The sequence below is a fragment of the Heliangelus exortis genome, chromosome Z, assembly GCF_036169615.1.
Source record: "Heliangelus exortis chromosome Z, bHelExo1.hap1, whole genome shotgun sequence".
Classification (NCBI taxonomy): Eukaryota; Metazoa; Chordata; class Aves; order Apodiformes; family Trochilidae; genus Heliangelus; species Heliangelus exortis.
The window spans coordinates 3,691,242-3,707,499 of NC_092454.1; the positions used below are offsets into that span (position 1 = coordinate 3,691,242).

Sequence of the window (16,258 nt, forward strand, 5' to 3'; positions counted from 1 at the left end):
TTTAGACACTTCTCAGCTGCAATTTCAAGGAACTTCTCCCAGATTTTTCAGATGTTTAGAGCTCACCAGTGGGACTCTGGTAACAATGAATTGCTGTGAATGAAATTTAGTTTTCAGCTTTGCTCCATGTCTTTTTATCTTGCCCCTGTTTACTTCAAGATACTGTTCAACCTAATATATTTAGACTCCCTGAGCAAATTTAATCTTTTCCAGACTCCCCATCTCCTGATCTCAGATAGGCACTGTGTATTTTCTCATATCTCAGTTCATTTACTTCTACATTTATGCAAGATCAGTATCTGTAGGTCTGTAGAAATGCTGGCTTTCTAAATATAAGCCTCTGTTTTTTTCTCTTTTTTAAGGACTAAATCACCATTCTGGAAGAATGGTTTAAAGTTTTTCAATATCCCAGAACAGGAAATATTTACCTTAAAAAGTAGTTACCTTGACATTCATCCCACCCTCTCACCTTTTTTTTTTTTTTTTTTTTTTTTTTTTTTGTCTCTCTTGTTGCCTTTTTCTCTTTGCAACAAGAAGATACAGAAAATCTGGATTTAGCTCCTTCATCTGCCTGAGTGGATTTGAACCCAGACGATAGGCAGTCTTTTTAAAGTCATTAATTTTGTGTTCTTGATTATCTCAGTTGCCATCAGCCAAGGGGAGCCAGAAAGAGCCTAATTATGGATAAACCAGACTTCTCAGTGTTTTCGTAGGAGCAAGGACAAAAGTAAATAACAAGGTTATTCAGCCTAACCTTTCCTTTGCCTTGACAAGGCTTTTCTCTCAATTACTCCGACTGCTGTGACATTCTCTGACTTTTACATGGCCTAAGTGCCCCAGTGATGCATTTAGGGGGCTCTTCCAATGGAGAAAGTATCTTATTCCCCTTTCTTCACCTGGACTCAACTCAAAAAAGATTCACACACCTTTTTCTGTCCTTTTCTTTCTCTGAAGGAACTACTTTTTAAGGATCAGTATCTTAGATCAGATATTAAATTGTCCAGACCCTGAAATATCAGTACACAGCTTTTCCAGAAATATATTTTTGAAATTCACAGACCCAATTCCAAAACTTTTTGGCACTTCTCACCCATAATTATGAAAAGAAACCTAAAAATCATGAGGGTTGGAAGGGACCTTCAAGCTCATCCATTCCCAAACCCTTTCCATGGGCAGGGACACCTCCCACCAGCCCAGGTTGCTCCAAGCCCCATCCAACCTGACCTGAGACACTGCCAGGGATGGGGCAGCCACAGCTTCTCTGGGAAACCCCTTCTTCCCTTTTAGCTCTTTGTAAGGATTAGCTAAGCAATCAGACTATAAAAGGACTTTTTGAAGCCTTTCTCAATACTTGACTGGTGTCTCATAAACTCTGGGGCAGATTTGTTAAATATTTGTTTCTGCTTTGAACAAAATAAAGAGAGGAAGAGAAAAACAGGTGTAAAACTGCCAAAGAAGGGGGGAGTCCACCACCCCCCTGGTTTTGTTGATGGATCTGTACAGAGGAAGACAACACCAATTCTTTCATCTTTCTGCATAGATTGAACTCAACACCTTAGGCATGGCAGAAGTGGGCATGCAAGCTGCAGCCCTGTGTAGAATGCCAGCAACCATGTCATGGCTGCTTGACCCTTCAGATTGCCCAAATCTGTCTTTAGTCCCTTGGGAAACCTCAGGTCCCACACACAGAACCCTCCTCAATGCCATGCACCTTCCTCTCTCTTCAAGGCCAGTTTTTTTTCTCACGCTCAACAGTCCTATCAAAAAGATATTGCTACAGGCTGTACAGTGCAAGCAGAAAAGAGAGTAAACATCTCATAATCTGGAGTTGATATAAAGTAGGGAAAAAAATATGTAAACAGACAAAACAGCAGACTTGGAGAGAAGGTGAAGACTTCATTGTCGACCTTGAGGAGTCCTTCAGATCTTCCCAATCTCTTGTAACTGCAGAACCCTTCACTAGAGAGAGGAAAGAGCAGAGAGGTCCAGGTGTAGATATAGAATTATCAGTTCAGTAAAAGCTTCTCTTCCTACATGTCTCTTTTTCTCCACTTAGGGATAAATTATCCTGCACCCTTGTTAAATGCTCTTGCATCAAGTATGTCTCAATGAAACACAAAATATGGTTCAAGTGCAGGAATATCATCTGAGAAACTGTTAAATCTTCTGTTAACTCTGAGCTGTTAAGTGGTTTTGCACAGGAGCACTTTATCTGCAAGATAGGTGATGTGTTTCTGAAAGTAATTTATGGGTGGATTGGATCTCACTCAGATCTTGGACTGAAGAAGACAGCAGGGGAGGGAGGACAGCAGACCAATTTTCTAGAACTGTCCCAAATGTTAGGCTTTTTCTCTGTCAAAGGTTGTGAGAGGTTTTGCATTGCCTGCCTGCCCTGATGAGAAACGTTGTGGTGTGAGCTGGCACGATCCTAAAGGAGAGACACACAAACAAAATGGATCTATTTTTATTCTGCCACTGTCTTGCTGAATGACCTTGTGTAAATCACATCCCCGTGCCTCATTTTCAATTATGTAAATTAGAGATAAAAATTATTCACCTTCTTAAAGGGTTTTGAGATGTGCTGGTGCAAAGCTAGATGCCATGATTTTAACAGCTCGCAATTAACTCTCCATTTCTGGAGATCCAGCACTGCTATTGAAATTCCCACCACTTTCTGGATTATGTCTCACATGGTGAGGTTTAGGGATGGATGGTCACCTAACCAGGCAGGAGGTAAATAATGTCAGAGGATACAAGGCTGATGAATTGTGTTTGCAATGGTTATTACTTTATGTATCAGGAAATGTGAAAATTTAAGAAAAAAAAAATTATAAAACCATGCAATTAGAGGGCTAAGCAGCCCTGGTTGATGGTTCTGAAGAAGCAATTCTTCACTGGCCCATGATCAATGTCCCCAGCAGGGGGGGGGACATAAAAGCCAACAGGGTTTTTCTTTTACTCCTATGGGAACATAAACACCAGTGATGGCAGCTATTATCCTTGAGCAGGCATCAGCTGCTTTCAAAACCAAACTGAAGAAGATCTGCTACAGATGGGCAAGGAGTAGAGGGAGAGATCAGTGAATATGGCTGAAAAGGGTGGACACAACTTCCACAGACATATAAATACCCAAGCCTGGATAAGGATCTTCCAGCCCAGATTTGATCCCATCATCTCTTGCTTTGCAAGAGACAGAGTCCAGGAGGACCAGGTGGCTGGTGAGTGGTGAATCCAACAGATTCTCTTCATGCTCACTTTTTTTTCTTTTTTTTTTTTCCCCCACATCCTCCCATGCTTCTGCATATGTCAGCATATGTTAATATTTTAGGGGTGAATACAGGCCGGGGCAAATGGTGGCTGTTCCCAAGAGAGGCAAAGGAAACATGGAGCAGCAATGCCACTGCCTGTGTTTCGTCTCACAGAGTCAGAATCTCACTGCAGTGATGCAGGACAAGGAGCTTGCAATCCAACCAATCTGTCCAGCATCAGGCAAGAACAAGACTTTTAGCACTGCCTGTGAAAAAGGCCTTGCAGATGTACACAGCATCACCTGTTTGCCAGCCTAAGGGAGGAGGATAAATGGGACAAATAAGTGCTCTTTTGGATAAGGACACTTGGGGAAGAGAATATATTTCTCTGTCTGACACTAAATTATTCAACTGCCAGAGTCAAGCAAGCAAAACAATTCTGTTTTCCCCAAAGCCCTTCTCCTCCTCTAATTACATCTGAAATGTTTTGCATGCTGTAGAATATGTCCCTTCCAGCTGCAGACTCTTCAGGAGCCTGCGTGGCACGGCCATGGGTTTTCTGAGGGTGTGTTTGCTGCTGGGGATTCTGATGGCAGCAAACCAAGCCTGGAGTGAAGCACCTTTTGTTACAAACATCAAACTTGTTGTGGTGATGGGGGATCTTCTACACGGGCACAGTGGTGGCCAAGCTGTTTTAAAGACCACGAGCTGCATAATCAAGGAGGGGCTGCTGAAATGAGTGCATCTCTTCTCTCCAAAAAGAGAAATAGAGACAAATATGGTGTTCCTAGTTTTTAATGTGGTCACTGTGGAAAAGCGCAGGGTGGTCTCCAAAGCATTGATGCAATTTGTGCACCCCTGCTCTCCTGGTACTGTTGGATGAGGTGCCAGCAGGATGCAAACAGATCTGCTCTGGCTCTTCTGCAAGCACCAAAAGTTGACTGATAGAGCAGCTGTGGCTTTCACAGTGAATCAGGTTTCACCATCCATCCATCTGTATCCAGGGAACAGGCTGATGAGCCATTGCTGCAGACATCCTCCAGTTTCTCCTGCACAGGCAGACTCTGTGAGCAGGGGACAGGACCTGGGAAATTCCTTCCACTCTGCTATATCCTGTAGCAGGATGCTCTGCCTCAGTGTGGGAAAAAGAGATTCAACATTCTCTCTGCTCTCTGGTGAAAAACAACTCCCAGATAAGCCAGAAGGTCACGTTGTGCCTTGCTGCTGGAAAACAGTGTGGAGCAGCTGGACCTGACAAGGAGAAAAATAGAAACTTGATAAAGAAAGAGACAGCAAAATGTTCTTATCTCATAAAAACACAAAGCCAGAAGGATCCCTGAGACAGGAGAGGAGGTTTGGCTTAGCAATGGATGAGGGGCAGTCATCACTTCACTCCACAAAACCCCAGTCCCACTCTCCAAAGGGGGGAAATCCTGACACTTTCCCCACCAGGTGTGTTTGATGTTCCCCCTGCAGCAGGGACATCCCTGAGATGCTGTGAAAAAGAGAGCTGTGGGTCAGGGAGGTAACATCAACCCCTGCTCAATAATTAAGCCAGCTCTGAACTATTGCTGGGGTTATCACTCTACATCTGGTAAATGCCAATGAATAAGTACCTGGCCCAGTACCTGGCCCAGTACCTGGCCCAGTACCTGGCTCTGGCTCAGACTAGAGATCCTGATTTATGTCCTTCAGCCCAATCACATCATTATTAAAATTTATAATGAATTTATAATTTTGCTTTTTGTGCACAAACACTTTCATCTGCCATTCTAAACCCACGCAGGAAAACATCCACACCACTTTTCCAGCTCCTCCTCACTTCTTCACTGATGCCCCCTTCATAAACCACCTTGTGCTGAGGATTTCATTCCTCTAGGGTTATGTCCCTAGAGGTATTTCCCTTAATGTTGCATCTGAGGTGCTGTGAGCCCATTGCTCTGCAAAAGCCACACAAGGATATCCATGTAAACAGAAATATCCTGAAACCAGGATTTCATGACCTGGAAGGTGTTTCTGCTTGCACAGCTTCTTTTCCTTCCATTGGTTTTCTCCCAGGCGTGTGCAGTCAGCTCAGTGGAAATTCTCACATACAGACTCTATATCTTTACCAGATCAATGCAAAAATAAATTAAATTCCCACTCTGAAATAAGATAAAAACAATACCAGATGCAGAAAAGTTTCTTCAGCCCCAAACCATTTCAGCCCCTTCCATTTTGACATCAGCTTTTAATGAGTTTCGTGGTCTGGAAATGGAACTCTTGATGTGACCACTCCTGGGACCAGGGGACATGGGCAGGGTGAGAAGATGTGCTGCTCTGGGGGTAAATTATTTCTCTGGTGAAATAAAAAGCAATACAGGGTACTTCTACAGCTTCCAGGACTCCTAACCTAAGGTGGTAACCATGAGGAAGAAAAAGGAAAGAACATTTCTAGTGAGAGGAAAGAGAAACATTTTTCCAAGAGCTGTTTTATTTATAGAATCTTATAGAATCATTTAGGTTAGAAAAGACCTTTAAGGTCATTGATTCCAACCATTAAGAAAAGGAGAGGTACCCTTGTGCCATAAGGAACACCCTGTTAGTATTTTCTTTTCAATGTCAATGCCCTGACAGAGCCCAGAACTTACTCTATAAATAGCCCAGAGCTGAAAAATGCATCTTCTGCAGAGAACACCAAGAAAATCAGCAAGAGACCTGGTTAGAAATGCTAAAGCTCAATTAGAATTAAATCTAGCCAGGGACACCAAGGGGAATACAAAAAGAAAAAAAAAAATTAATGGAAAAGGAAGCCTAGGGAAGGTGTGGGCCCCCTCAGAAAGGAAACAGCAGAACCAAGTGATATGGGAAAGGCTGAGGTTCTCAATGATTTCTTTACCTCAGTCTTCACTGGCAAGGGCTCCAGCCACACTCCTGAAGTCACAGGACGACAGTGGCAAGAGTTGGCAGGAAGAATTGTAAGTGAAGATCAGGCTTGTGGCCATCTGAAGAACCTGGAAGTGTACAAGTCCATGGGACTCAGTGGGATACACCCATGGGTACTGGGGGAACTGATGAATGTGGTTGCTAAACGCCTGTCTGTTATATTCCAAAAGTCATGGAAGTCTGGTGAAGTCCCCACTGACTGGAAAAGGGGAAACAACCCCCATTTTCTAAAAGGGAAAGAAGGAAGATCCAGGGAATTAAAGGCTGCTCAGACTCACTCTGTGCCTGGTAAGATCACAGAGCAGATCCTCCTGGAGGCACGGCTGAAGCAGAAGAATAATTCAAGAGGTGTTTGGGTGTAATCAGCACAACTTCACCAAGGGCAAACCATGCCTGACAGATTTTATGGCCTTCTATGAAAACATCACAATATCAATAGACAAGGGAAGAGCAACCAAAGTCATTTACCTGGACCTGAGCAAAGCCTTTGACACAGTCCCACAAAACATCCAGCACATACTGCTGTATCTTTTTTAACAGCTACAGACAATTCAATTTCATAGAATCACAGACTGCTTTGGGTTGGAAGAGACCTTAAATGTTCCAGCCCCATCCACTCCCAACCCCTTTCCATGGGCAGGGACACCTCCCACCAGCCCAGCTTGCTCCAAGCCCCATCCAACCTGACCTGAGACACTGCCAGGGATGGGGCAGCCACAGCTTCTCTGGGAAACCTGGCACAGGGGCTCAGCACCCTCACAACAAAGAATTTCTTCCTCATATCTAACTTAAATGTCCCTTCTTCCATCTTGAAACCATTCCTTCTTGTCCTATCACTCCATGCCCTTGTCCCAAGTCCCTCCCCAGCTTTCCTGGAGCCCCTTGAGGAACTGGAAGGTGCTCTAAGGTCTCCCTGGAGGCTGGGAGGGCTGGCACTGTTCAGCTTGAAGAACGCTCAAAGGGATTTTATTGATGTGAACTAATATCTGATGATAAGTATAGAAGATGGAGCAAGAACTCTTCTCCCCAGTGCCTGGCCCAGGACAAGAGGCCATTACAGGAAATTAATAAATTAATACAGTAAATTCAATTTAGACATAAGAAAAAAAGCTCTTTTTTCTCTGCACAGGTAGTCAAACACTGGAACAGGTTGCCCGGGGAGGTTGTGGAGTGTCTGTTCTTGGAGATATTAAAAACTTGACTGGACACAGCCCTCAGGAACCTTTTTCAACTGAGCTTGCTCTAAGCAGGAGGCTGGATGAGATGTTAACCAGAGGTCCCTCCCAGCCACCATGATTCTGAAGTTTTCTGTGCCCTCGAAGTGTGAGGGGCAAGTGGTGTCTTTGGTTGAGGTCAGTGCTTTGTAGCTGGTTCAGGAAGACATGGTACAAAGTAGGAATGGGTGTGAGGCTGGCAGCAAACTGACAGCACATGATGTGGAGGGACTGCACAGGAGTAGGGTGACTTGCTGACATAACTCAAAAAAAAGTGCCATAATTTCCTTTTCAGGCCGAAAGATTAATATTTGCAAACTGAGGAAGTAGGCAGAGGACAGTGAGTTCTTGGAAGATCAAGAGCTTTTTAATGTCTCTGGGGTGTAAATAGTAAGTCAGCAGAGATCTGTCATCATGAGCATTACCTTTCTTTGTCTGACTAATAACAGGACTTGCAACTAGAACTGCCAGAAATTCCTGTCCCCCCAAGCACAACAAGGACTTCCTCTATGTCAAAAATCAGGAAATGGTCCCCAAATGCCCTTTTCTTCATTTTCAAGTTGCTTTTCAAACAAACCCAAACAAAAAACCAAACCCGAACCCCAAAACAAGCAAACAAAACAAACCATAAAACATAAGGTTGTCCTTGCTGGAGCATCCATCACTTTAGCCTGTTCTATGTTCATGTCCTGTCACAGCATTAGTGAATTCACTCTGGTTGCTTGGCAAAGTCAGCACAGCATGGATAATTTCCTTGCATTTGCTGGCTGGCAGTGTCAAAGGAGCAAGCTGTAATTTTGTAATTTACCTTCTGACTTCCAAGTACAAAGGGCTTGGGGAAATTTCAGGCTATAGAGAAAGACACTGAACCCTGTAGCTTGTGGCCACCCAGCACTCCTGAAATGTGAAGGGAGTGCACCACAAACCATGCACAAACTGCTGTATCTTTTTTAACAGCTACAGACACGTGTGATGGTGGGGTGGGGGGCTAGGTGGAACATTTCCTTTGGCTTGACAGCTTCATGCTTCACATAAAAAGGAAGGACAAACCAGCTGTGGGTTCTGTGACAGAAGAAGCTCCATTCACTTTCACTCCCCAAACTTTTGCCCTGGTTCTGTCTGCTCACCACTGCTGCTACTGGTACTGCAGAAGCCCCATCTCCTACAAAGCACTGGGCAAGGACAAGGAATGGTCCTTTGCCCAGAGAGCTTGAAATCTAGTTTATCCAGAACCCTGTTTCCCTTGTATGTGATCAAAAGCCATTGATTTTCTCAAAAACTTGGCCTGACCCTAGGAGTTGGACCAGATTCTGGTCTCGAGCAAGATGGTTTTGCTTTCGGTGTCAGAACAAGATCCATTGTTGACATTATCTGAAGGAAACACCAATCATCTCTAGCACCAGCAGGGTGCTGCTGAGGAGAGGTGTCTCACCCCCTTATCAAGCTGTGAGAAAACATGGAGATTTTATTATTATTATTATTATTTTCACTAGGAATTGCACCAGGCTGGCACTTGGAGTACATTGATGTGACAGACTCTGCCACGGATAAGACGTTTCGTTTCCAGTGTGACCGCTGGTTGGCTAAAGGTGAAGATGATGGGCAGCTCATAAGGGAATTGGCTTGTGCCAACAATGACATCCTGGAGCTGAAGGAACGTACCAGTAAGTTTAGAGCTGGTTTGTGGTGTTTGCTGAGGCACCTCAGGGGGTTATGAGACCACATCTTCTGCAAGCTGCTGCACTAAGGGTGCCGATGCACGAAGGGTTGGTGCTTTCAGGCTTTAAGGGTTGGATGACTTCAGGTACACTTTAGTTGAAAAATGTAATGCTGTGATAAGGTAGAAAAAAAATGAGGATTTATGAGGAAGAAAGAGATCTCACTCTTGGCTGAAACCTAAGAGGGGCCCATCTGCAACAGTTCAAGCCAGCAGTAAGCCGTAAGGACACATGGCTGTGGTTTCATTAGAGATAATAGGCTTGAGTTTTGAGCTGGAAAATAAGTTCATTCCTTAAAGTTTTATAAGTGACATAGCTCCAGCTTCCTCCTGAACACGTTCTGGGCTGCTAGCTCTAATACCCCAGTTGAACATGATGGCTGAGCTTAACACCCCATAGCCCTGGGTCTGCTCTGGGTAATTCAGCTGAGGCCAAGTAATTACACTGGTCTCTTATGTGGTGAGCAAGCAAGAGCTATTTAACTGCAGTGATGATATGCAAAGTGTATCTCAAGAGCTCCAGCACGCTGCTGCAGGGAGTCCTGGAGAGCCAATAATCACTTTATTTCAGTGTGATTTCAGTCTGTCCCTGCAAAAAATCAGCCTTGTGATTTCTATTTGGGGTATTTACATGCCAGCACAGTATCAAAAGACATCATACTGGGTACATGGATACTCTCACTGTCCCTGTCAGGAATAGTGGCATAAAACCTGTAGGATTTGGGCTGTGCTAAAAAGGGAGTACTTTGTGCAGCAGGAAGCTGGACACAGATTGTTCAAGAGCATTTCCATCTACTCTTGCTACCTGATAAAGCATTTTTCATGCACTCTATCCCTGCATGGGGTCCAAAACATGTAGAAGACAAAAGCCCCACAGATTTCAATGTGGTTCCATCCTTATTTTGAAAATACTTTCCTGTGTGCTGTGATAAATATTAGGAAGGGAGTTTTTAAGCAAAGTGACAGCCAAATGAAGAGATCTTTCTAACCATCTGCTCTTCTTTTTCTGTTTAACGTGTGTGTTAATTATCCTTTAAAGCCTATGAGATTCTCACGGTAACGAGTGACAGAGAGGATGCAGAAACAAAGGAAAACATCTGGATCATCTTAGAAGGAAAGATGGGCCGCTCAAAGGAATTTCTTATGGAAAACTCCTCCAAGAAAAGGCGATTTGAAAGGTAGTTGGGACTATATTGTGGTCCAGAAGAACTTGCCACCTGCTTGTGTGTCTCCCACAGATGCCATCTCTTCTCCAGGGTGGTCTAGAGAATTACATTTGTGCCCTGCTGTTTCTCATCCCCCTTCCAAGGAAAGCTTAATGGCTTCTCACCTGGAAAAAAAGGAAGATGTAAAATTAGTTTCTGATGAGCAGATATAGAGGAGGTTTAAAAGTGATAAGAAAAAGGCATTGGGTAAAAAGAGAAGTAGATGACGTAGGTGTGTGTATGTCCCCTTTGTGCTAGTCCCTCCAGAAGGGGTTCTGGTGGGCTTTGTATTTTTTTATTCTGTGTATTTTTGATCTGGGAGGAGCAAAAGGAAGTTGGAGGTGCTTTTAGTTCCTGGTACAGCATCTCACTGGGATTCAGTGGGAATTGGAGAGAAAGTAAAATTAGCTGGAAGTTAAATGTTGTCAGAGCTGCTCAGGTATCACTTTTCCAGACAAATATGGGGGCTGAAAGATGACTGTTATGTGAGAGGAGCCAGGGATCAGCCTCATGTGCAGATGAGCCATTGGCACATTTATGTAACGTGGGGCAGATTTGTTCTCCCATGTGGCACAAAAGTGTTCCCAGATGTGAGACAGGTTTGTTTTTAGGGCCCCAAAGATGCTCCAGGGGCTGGAGCAGCTCTGCTGGGAGGAGAGGCTGAGGGAGCTGGGATTGTTCAGCCTGGAGAAGAGAAGACTCCATGGGGACCTCAGAGCTGCCTTCCCGTTCCTGAAGGGAACCTCCAGGAAGGCTGCAGAGGGACTTTTCCCAAGAGTGCCCAGCAAGAGGAGAAGGGGAAATGGTTTGAAAGTGCAGGAGAAGAGGTTGAGGCTGGATCTGAGGAAGAAGTTCTTCAGCAGGAGGGTGCTGAGACTCTGGAACAGATTGCCCAGAGAAGCTGTGGCTGCCCCCTCCCTGGAGGTGTTCAAGGCCAGGTTGGATGAGGCTTGGAGCATCCTTGTGTGGATGAGAGGTGTCCCTGGGCATGGCAGGGAGCTTGGAGGAGATGAGCTCTGAGCTCCCTTCCCACCTCAGCCATCCTATGATTGTACTTCGAGGGCACAGCATGCCTTTAAGGAGATGGGAATCTCTTCAAAATTATGGACACTCCTGAGGTTCTGTTTCTTTGCAGAAAGGAAAGGTTTTTCCTGTGGCTCTGTTAAGCAAGGTGAAATTATAGCTGATGTGGACTCTGGTATGAATGGCTGAGACTTCAAATGAAACATGAAAGACCAGGAGGAGGTTCCTCCTCACCTTCAGGTGATGGAGATAAGTACAACATTCTCCAAAGCATTAGTCACAGTCCATCCATGGGAGGCAGGCTGGAATAAGGTCCAGTGCAAGGAGATAACACTAACACGTATAGAGGGGACATGGCAGGTAGCCAGACAGGAGGCTGAAAGAGACTTATTGTTTCTCTAAACTGTTTTCAAGCTGAACTTCAGGAAGGGTGGCTGAACCAGAAAATTTAATGCAACTATGGTGGGTAGGTGTGTAACAGACAGAGTATCTGTCAAGAATGAATGAGTAAGTTCTGAGGGGAAATTAGTCATCCTTTAGTTTTATCTGTAAGGGGGCAAATTGATTTTGTAGGTGGAAGAGCTCAAGTTTATCCTGGGAAGTCCTAGTGGCAACAATTTAAACTGTCACCCCTAATCGGCTAAAACACTAAATTTAAGTATGGAAATGATACTTTTTGTTGAATGACTGTAGGTTAAATAAAATTACTTTAAATGAAGGTTTATCTTCTATCTTCTCTAGCCATGGTTGAATTACTTGGTGTCAATATAAAACAAATCACATCCATTCTTCAACTGAAACTTCTCCCTGTCTCCTGTAGGGGAGCAACAGACACATTTCAGTTTTCTTCGAAGAATGTTGGAGATATTGCAGCCATCTGTGTAGGCCACTGCCCAAAAGATGGGAAGAAGTCATCTGCAAAAGATGATGTCTTCTGGCATGTCCAAGAGATTATTGTAACAGAGATGGAGCTTGACAACAAGTAAGTACCCTCTCATCTCCAAGGAGTGGCTTCAGGAGGGTGTGAGGATGCTGAGCAGCTCCACGTGTCCTCCTGACCATTGCAGACTTAAGCAATGGGGGAAAGTCTTACCAGATTTTAATCCATTTCTGAAAGCTAAGAAAAAGTTGTTTGGTGTCTTGAGTACACACAAGTGACCTGCCTGTGCAACTTGTGAGTTGGTAAAGAGAGCAGTTGCATGTGCAGATCACTTTATGAATGAGCTGGCTTGATGAATCTCCCATCTGTGACTAATTAATGTTCTCAGCTTGTGGAAAATACCTAGACTGAAACGTAAGGAATTTGTGGGATGCTCTGCATGGACTGGCCTTTAGGTAAGTCTTGTAAACAGAGCACCTAGAAAAGGTTTGAGACTGAGACAAAACCTGGACTTCCAGTTCAGAACAGTTTGAATGTGAAACACTACGGGGGCAGTCCAAAAAGTCCACTGGAAAGGTTGCAATCACACAGCTCAGCTACTCTGATTCAAATATGACTGAAATCTGCCGTGGCTGAAAAATGACCACGACTGAAGGGCTCTGAACATGTCAGATCCTACACACTTTGGTCTGAGCCCCATCTTTGGAAGGGTTGATGTTCATGACTGCGGAGGGACAGGGACTATGCCAGAGCCAGAGATCATCTGTCTGCAGAACAAACTCTTCATCATGTAAAATATCTGCAGTGTTAATTGTGGATTTCTTTTCTTCTCTGTGATATTTCCATTGCTGCTGAAGATTTTAACTATAAGGAGTTTCCTCCAGCTGAGACAATTGAGTGCTTAAGAAGAAACCCTTGAAAAGTTAGAGGTTTTTTCAGAAGCTAAGAGTCTCTTCTAGCAAATTAATCAGACAGCAGAAGAGCCGTAATAATATTTGCTGAATGAAAACTCAGTCAGTTACATACTAAGACACATTCTTTCTCCTGGTGGGGAAAAACATGGAACCCTTGAAGTCCAGCTGTGCAATCAGATCCACACATTAACCTCTTTGGGAACATTCTGAAACTGCTGAGATAGCATGTTTTGAAGTGGCAAAAAAACCTTCTCACAGAGCCACATTTTTTTAAAGTTGTTTATAATTTAAGAAGGTAGCCAGGAGGTCCCAGTAGAGCTGGTGTTTGCTCTGCAAATGGTCCACTGGAGGAGATACCACCCTGAGAGAAAGAGATCACTTCACGTATTTCTGATCCTCACCCTGATCCTGATCTGAATGCTGCTGCATCCCACCAAAACCTGGTCAGGGGACTCTCACTTCAGATATCTCCAATTCCAAACATCAAAAAAACCCAACCCACTAGTCAAGCCAAAGACCAAGTTAAAAGATTTATGAGATTGCTTCAGAAATAGTTTTGAATTATGTTGGGATTTTTGCCTTTTAGTAGTAGACTTTCGTATGTGAATGGGCTGTATTTAGAAGCCCTTTCCTGCAAATTCCAGGGCTAGGAAAGTCACCTTTTTTTTCCTTCTTGCCCCTCCTGCAGATTGGCTTGTTCCATTGTAACTCCAGACCAAGAGATATTATGTACCCCAGGAAATAAAACTGCAGCATCAGGCAACCCCTCTACCAACATTTCGATGTTGTTGTTTTGTTGTTTTGTTGGGGTTTCTCTTTCTGTGTCTGAGCCTAGAATTTTGTTCCCACCAGAATCCCTCATTTACAAAAGCTTCTTTCCAGACAAAGGAGTGCCTTACTTTGGCTGCAGAAAAATGTCAGAAGTGTTGAAAGTGCTTAAGCAGCACGGTACAGCTGTGAAATCACAGCAATCCTTCCTCCAGGAAGGATTTTTTTACACACACACACTGCAATCCAGTTGCAATCCCTCCAGGAGGACCTGCTGCAGATTTGTCAAAGTGTGGGGGGGGAAAAACCAAACCAAACCAAGCCAAACAAAAAAACTCTCTCATTTTGAAATCATCTGCTTCATTGGAAATTAAATACATGGGTAAGTGTGGAGTGCTCCAGCCTCTGGTGAGGCGTGAGGTGAGGGGTGATTTATGGATGATGCTCCCTGCTCATCACCAGAGGTAGCACATCCAAGGGCTTCCCACATCTGGTACTCATCATTCCTCTGCTCCAAGATTTTATTTTTTTTTTTTCCTGCCTGCTAGGGGTGGTTGATGTGATGTAAAGGAGGAAAGGGATGGAAGGCAGGAATTTAAACCCTTTTCTTCTGAGTTCCTAGCCCAACCTGAGCCATACCACCAGTGAGGATAATTGCTGGTCCCTGCTGTCAGACCAGTTACATTCTGCAGCGATGGGCTGCTTAAGCTGCAGGGCTGATTATTCACCCTCCCTTGCTGGGTCTGCAGATGGACATGTCATTGCATGGTCAAAAGAGGTGACAAGTGTCCCCCACACCAGCCCTCCTGTGTGCAGGGTGTCTGTGGATGTCTAGGGAGATGTTGGGGTTTCCAGTTAGAGTTGCAGTGTTCAGTCCTGGCTGTCCTTCTAGACAGAAACATTTACAGTGAAAAGAGGAGGCCCAGGAAGATCAGAGGGATGGAGCACTTTTACTTTGGAGCCAGGCTGAGAGAGTTGGGGTTGTTCAGCCTGGAGAAGAGAAGGCTGCAGGGAGACCTTAGAACACCTTCCAGTACCTGAAGGGGCTCCAGGAAAGCTGGGGAGGGACTGGGGACAAGGGCAGGGAGGGGGGGAAATTGTTTCAAAATTGAAAAGGGGAGACTAAGTTGGACTCTGATGAAATTCTTTGCTGTGAGGGTGGTGAGACCCTGGAACAGGTTGTCTAGGGAGGCTGTGGCTGCCCCATCCCTGGCAGTGTCTCAGGTCAGGTTGGATGGGGCTTGGAGCAACCTGGGCTGGTGGGAGGTGTCCCTGCCCATGGAAAGGGCTTGGGAATGGATGAGCTTTAGGGTCCCTTCCAACCCAAACCAAGCTGGGGATTGTGTTATTGTATGAAAAGCACTAAAACTACATTAATAATGGGCAATTTAGCAGGATAAAATGAACCCAACCAAGTGTCCTGCCATGCTATTAAGACGCTGCTGCTTTCCCTCCGGCAGATACTTCTTCAGGTGCAACGTGAGGATCCCTCTGCGTTACAAGAGAAGGGACTACAAAGTCTTTGAGTGTGCCAAGGTGACCGAGAGCTTTGCCAGCAAAGCCCGGAGCTTGGTGCCAGTCAAATACGAGACCATCGTGGTCACGGGCTTCGAGAAGGGCGCGGGGACCGACGCCAACGTGTTCATCACCATCTTTGGGAGTAACGGGGACTCGGGAAAGCGGGCGCTGAAGCAGAAGTTCAGGAACCTCTTTGAGCGGGGCAAAACCAACAGGTTTTACCTGGAAACCCTGGAGATGGGGGAGCTGAAGAAAGTCAGGATTGAGCACGACAACAGCGGCCTGGCTCCGGGATGGCTGGTGGAGAGGGTGGAGATCACCAACTCGGCGACGGGCGTGACCACCATATTTCCCTGTGGGAAGTGGCTGGATGAGAACAGGGGTGATGGGTTAATCTGGAGGGAGCTTTTCCCAAGTTACTGAGGAGGGCAGAGCTGCAGGAGGGTTCTGGTCCCTTCCACACGCACTTTTTTTTTTTTTTTGTCTCCTTGTACTGTTTTGTATTGTATTTTGCCTTTTGAGATATGGCCTTTTATATCTGGAGATTTTTTTTTTTTTCTTTTTTTTGTAGCCAGATGTGGTTCCTTGGTTGACATTTTGTAAAAGTATCGCTGCTTTTTGTAAAGATCATATAAAACTGTGAATGAAATAAATACATTTCTCACTTATTTGTGGTTAAAAGCCACACCTACATAAACTATCCTTTAGCAGCTCTGATGACATCTTCTGCTTTCAGTGCTTTGCCCTGCCAAAGAGATGGGAAAGCCCACGGCCTCCACCAGATGGGCAGTGGGCACAGCAGAGCTTTCTGCTGACAGGTTGGGAAGGACCCATTATCCACCTGGG

General features: G+C 44.8%; 1 protein-coding gene across 1 annotated transcript in view; it reads left to right on the forward strand.

The window, feature by feature from the left end:
* Positions 1–15,972, forward strand: part of LOXHD1 (lipoxygenase homology PLAT domains 1) — a 158,009-nt gene extending 142,037 nt beyond the window's left edge. Inside the window, exons 38-41 of the mRNA XM_071730802.1 lie at positions 8,881–9,051; positions 10,144–10,282; positions 12,153–12,314; positions 15,355–15,972. Of these exons, the coding sequence (XP_071586903.1) occupies positions 8,881–9,051; positions 10,144–10,282; positions 12,153–12,314; positions 15,355–15,835 (953 nt within the window). The 3' untranslated portion in view covers positions 15,836–15,972. The remainder of the gene's footprint in view (positions 1–8,880; positions 9,052–10,143; positions 10,283–12,152; positions 12,315–15,354) is intronic.
* Positions 15,973–16,258: the final 286 nt, after the last annotated feature.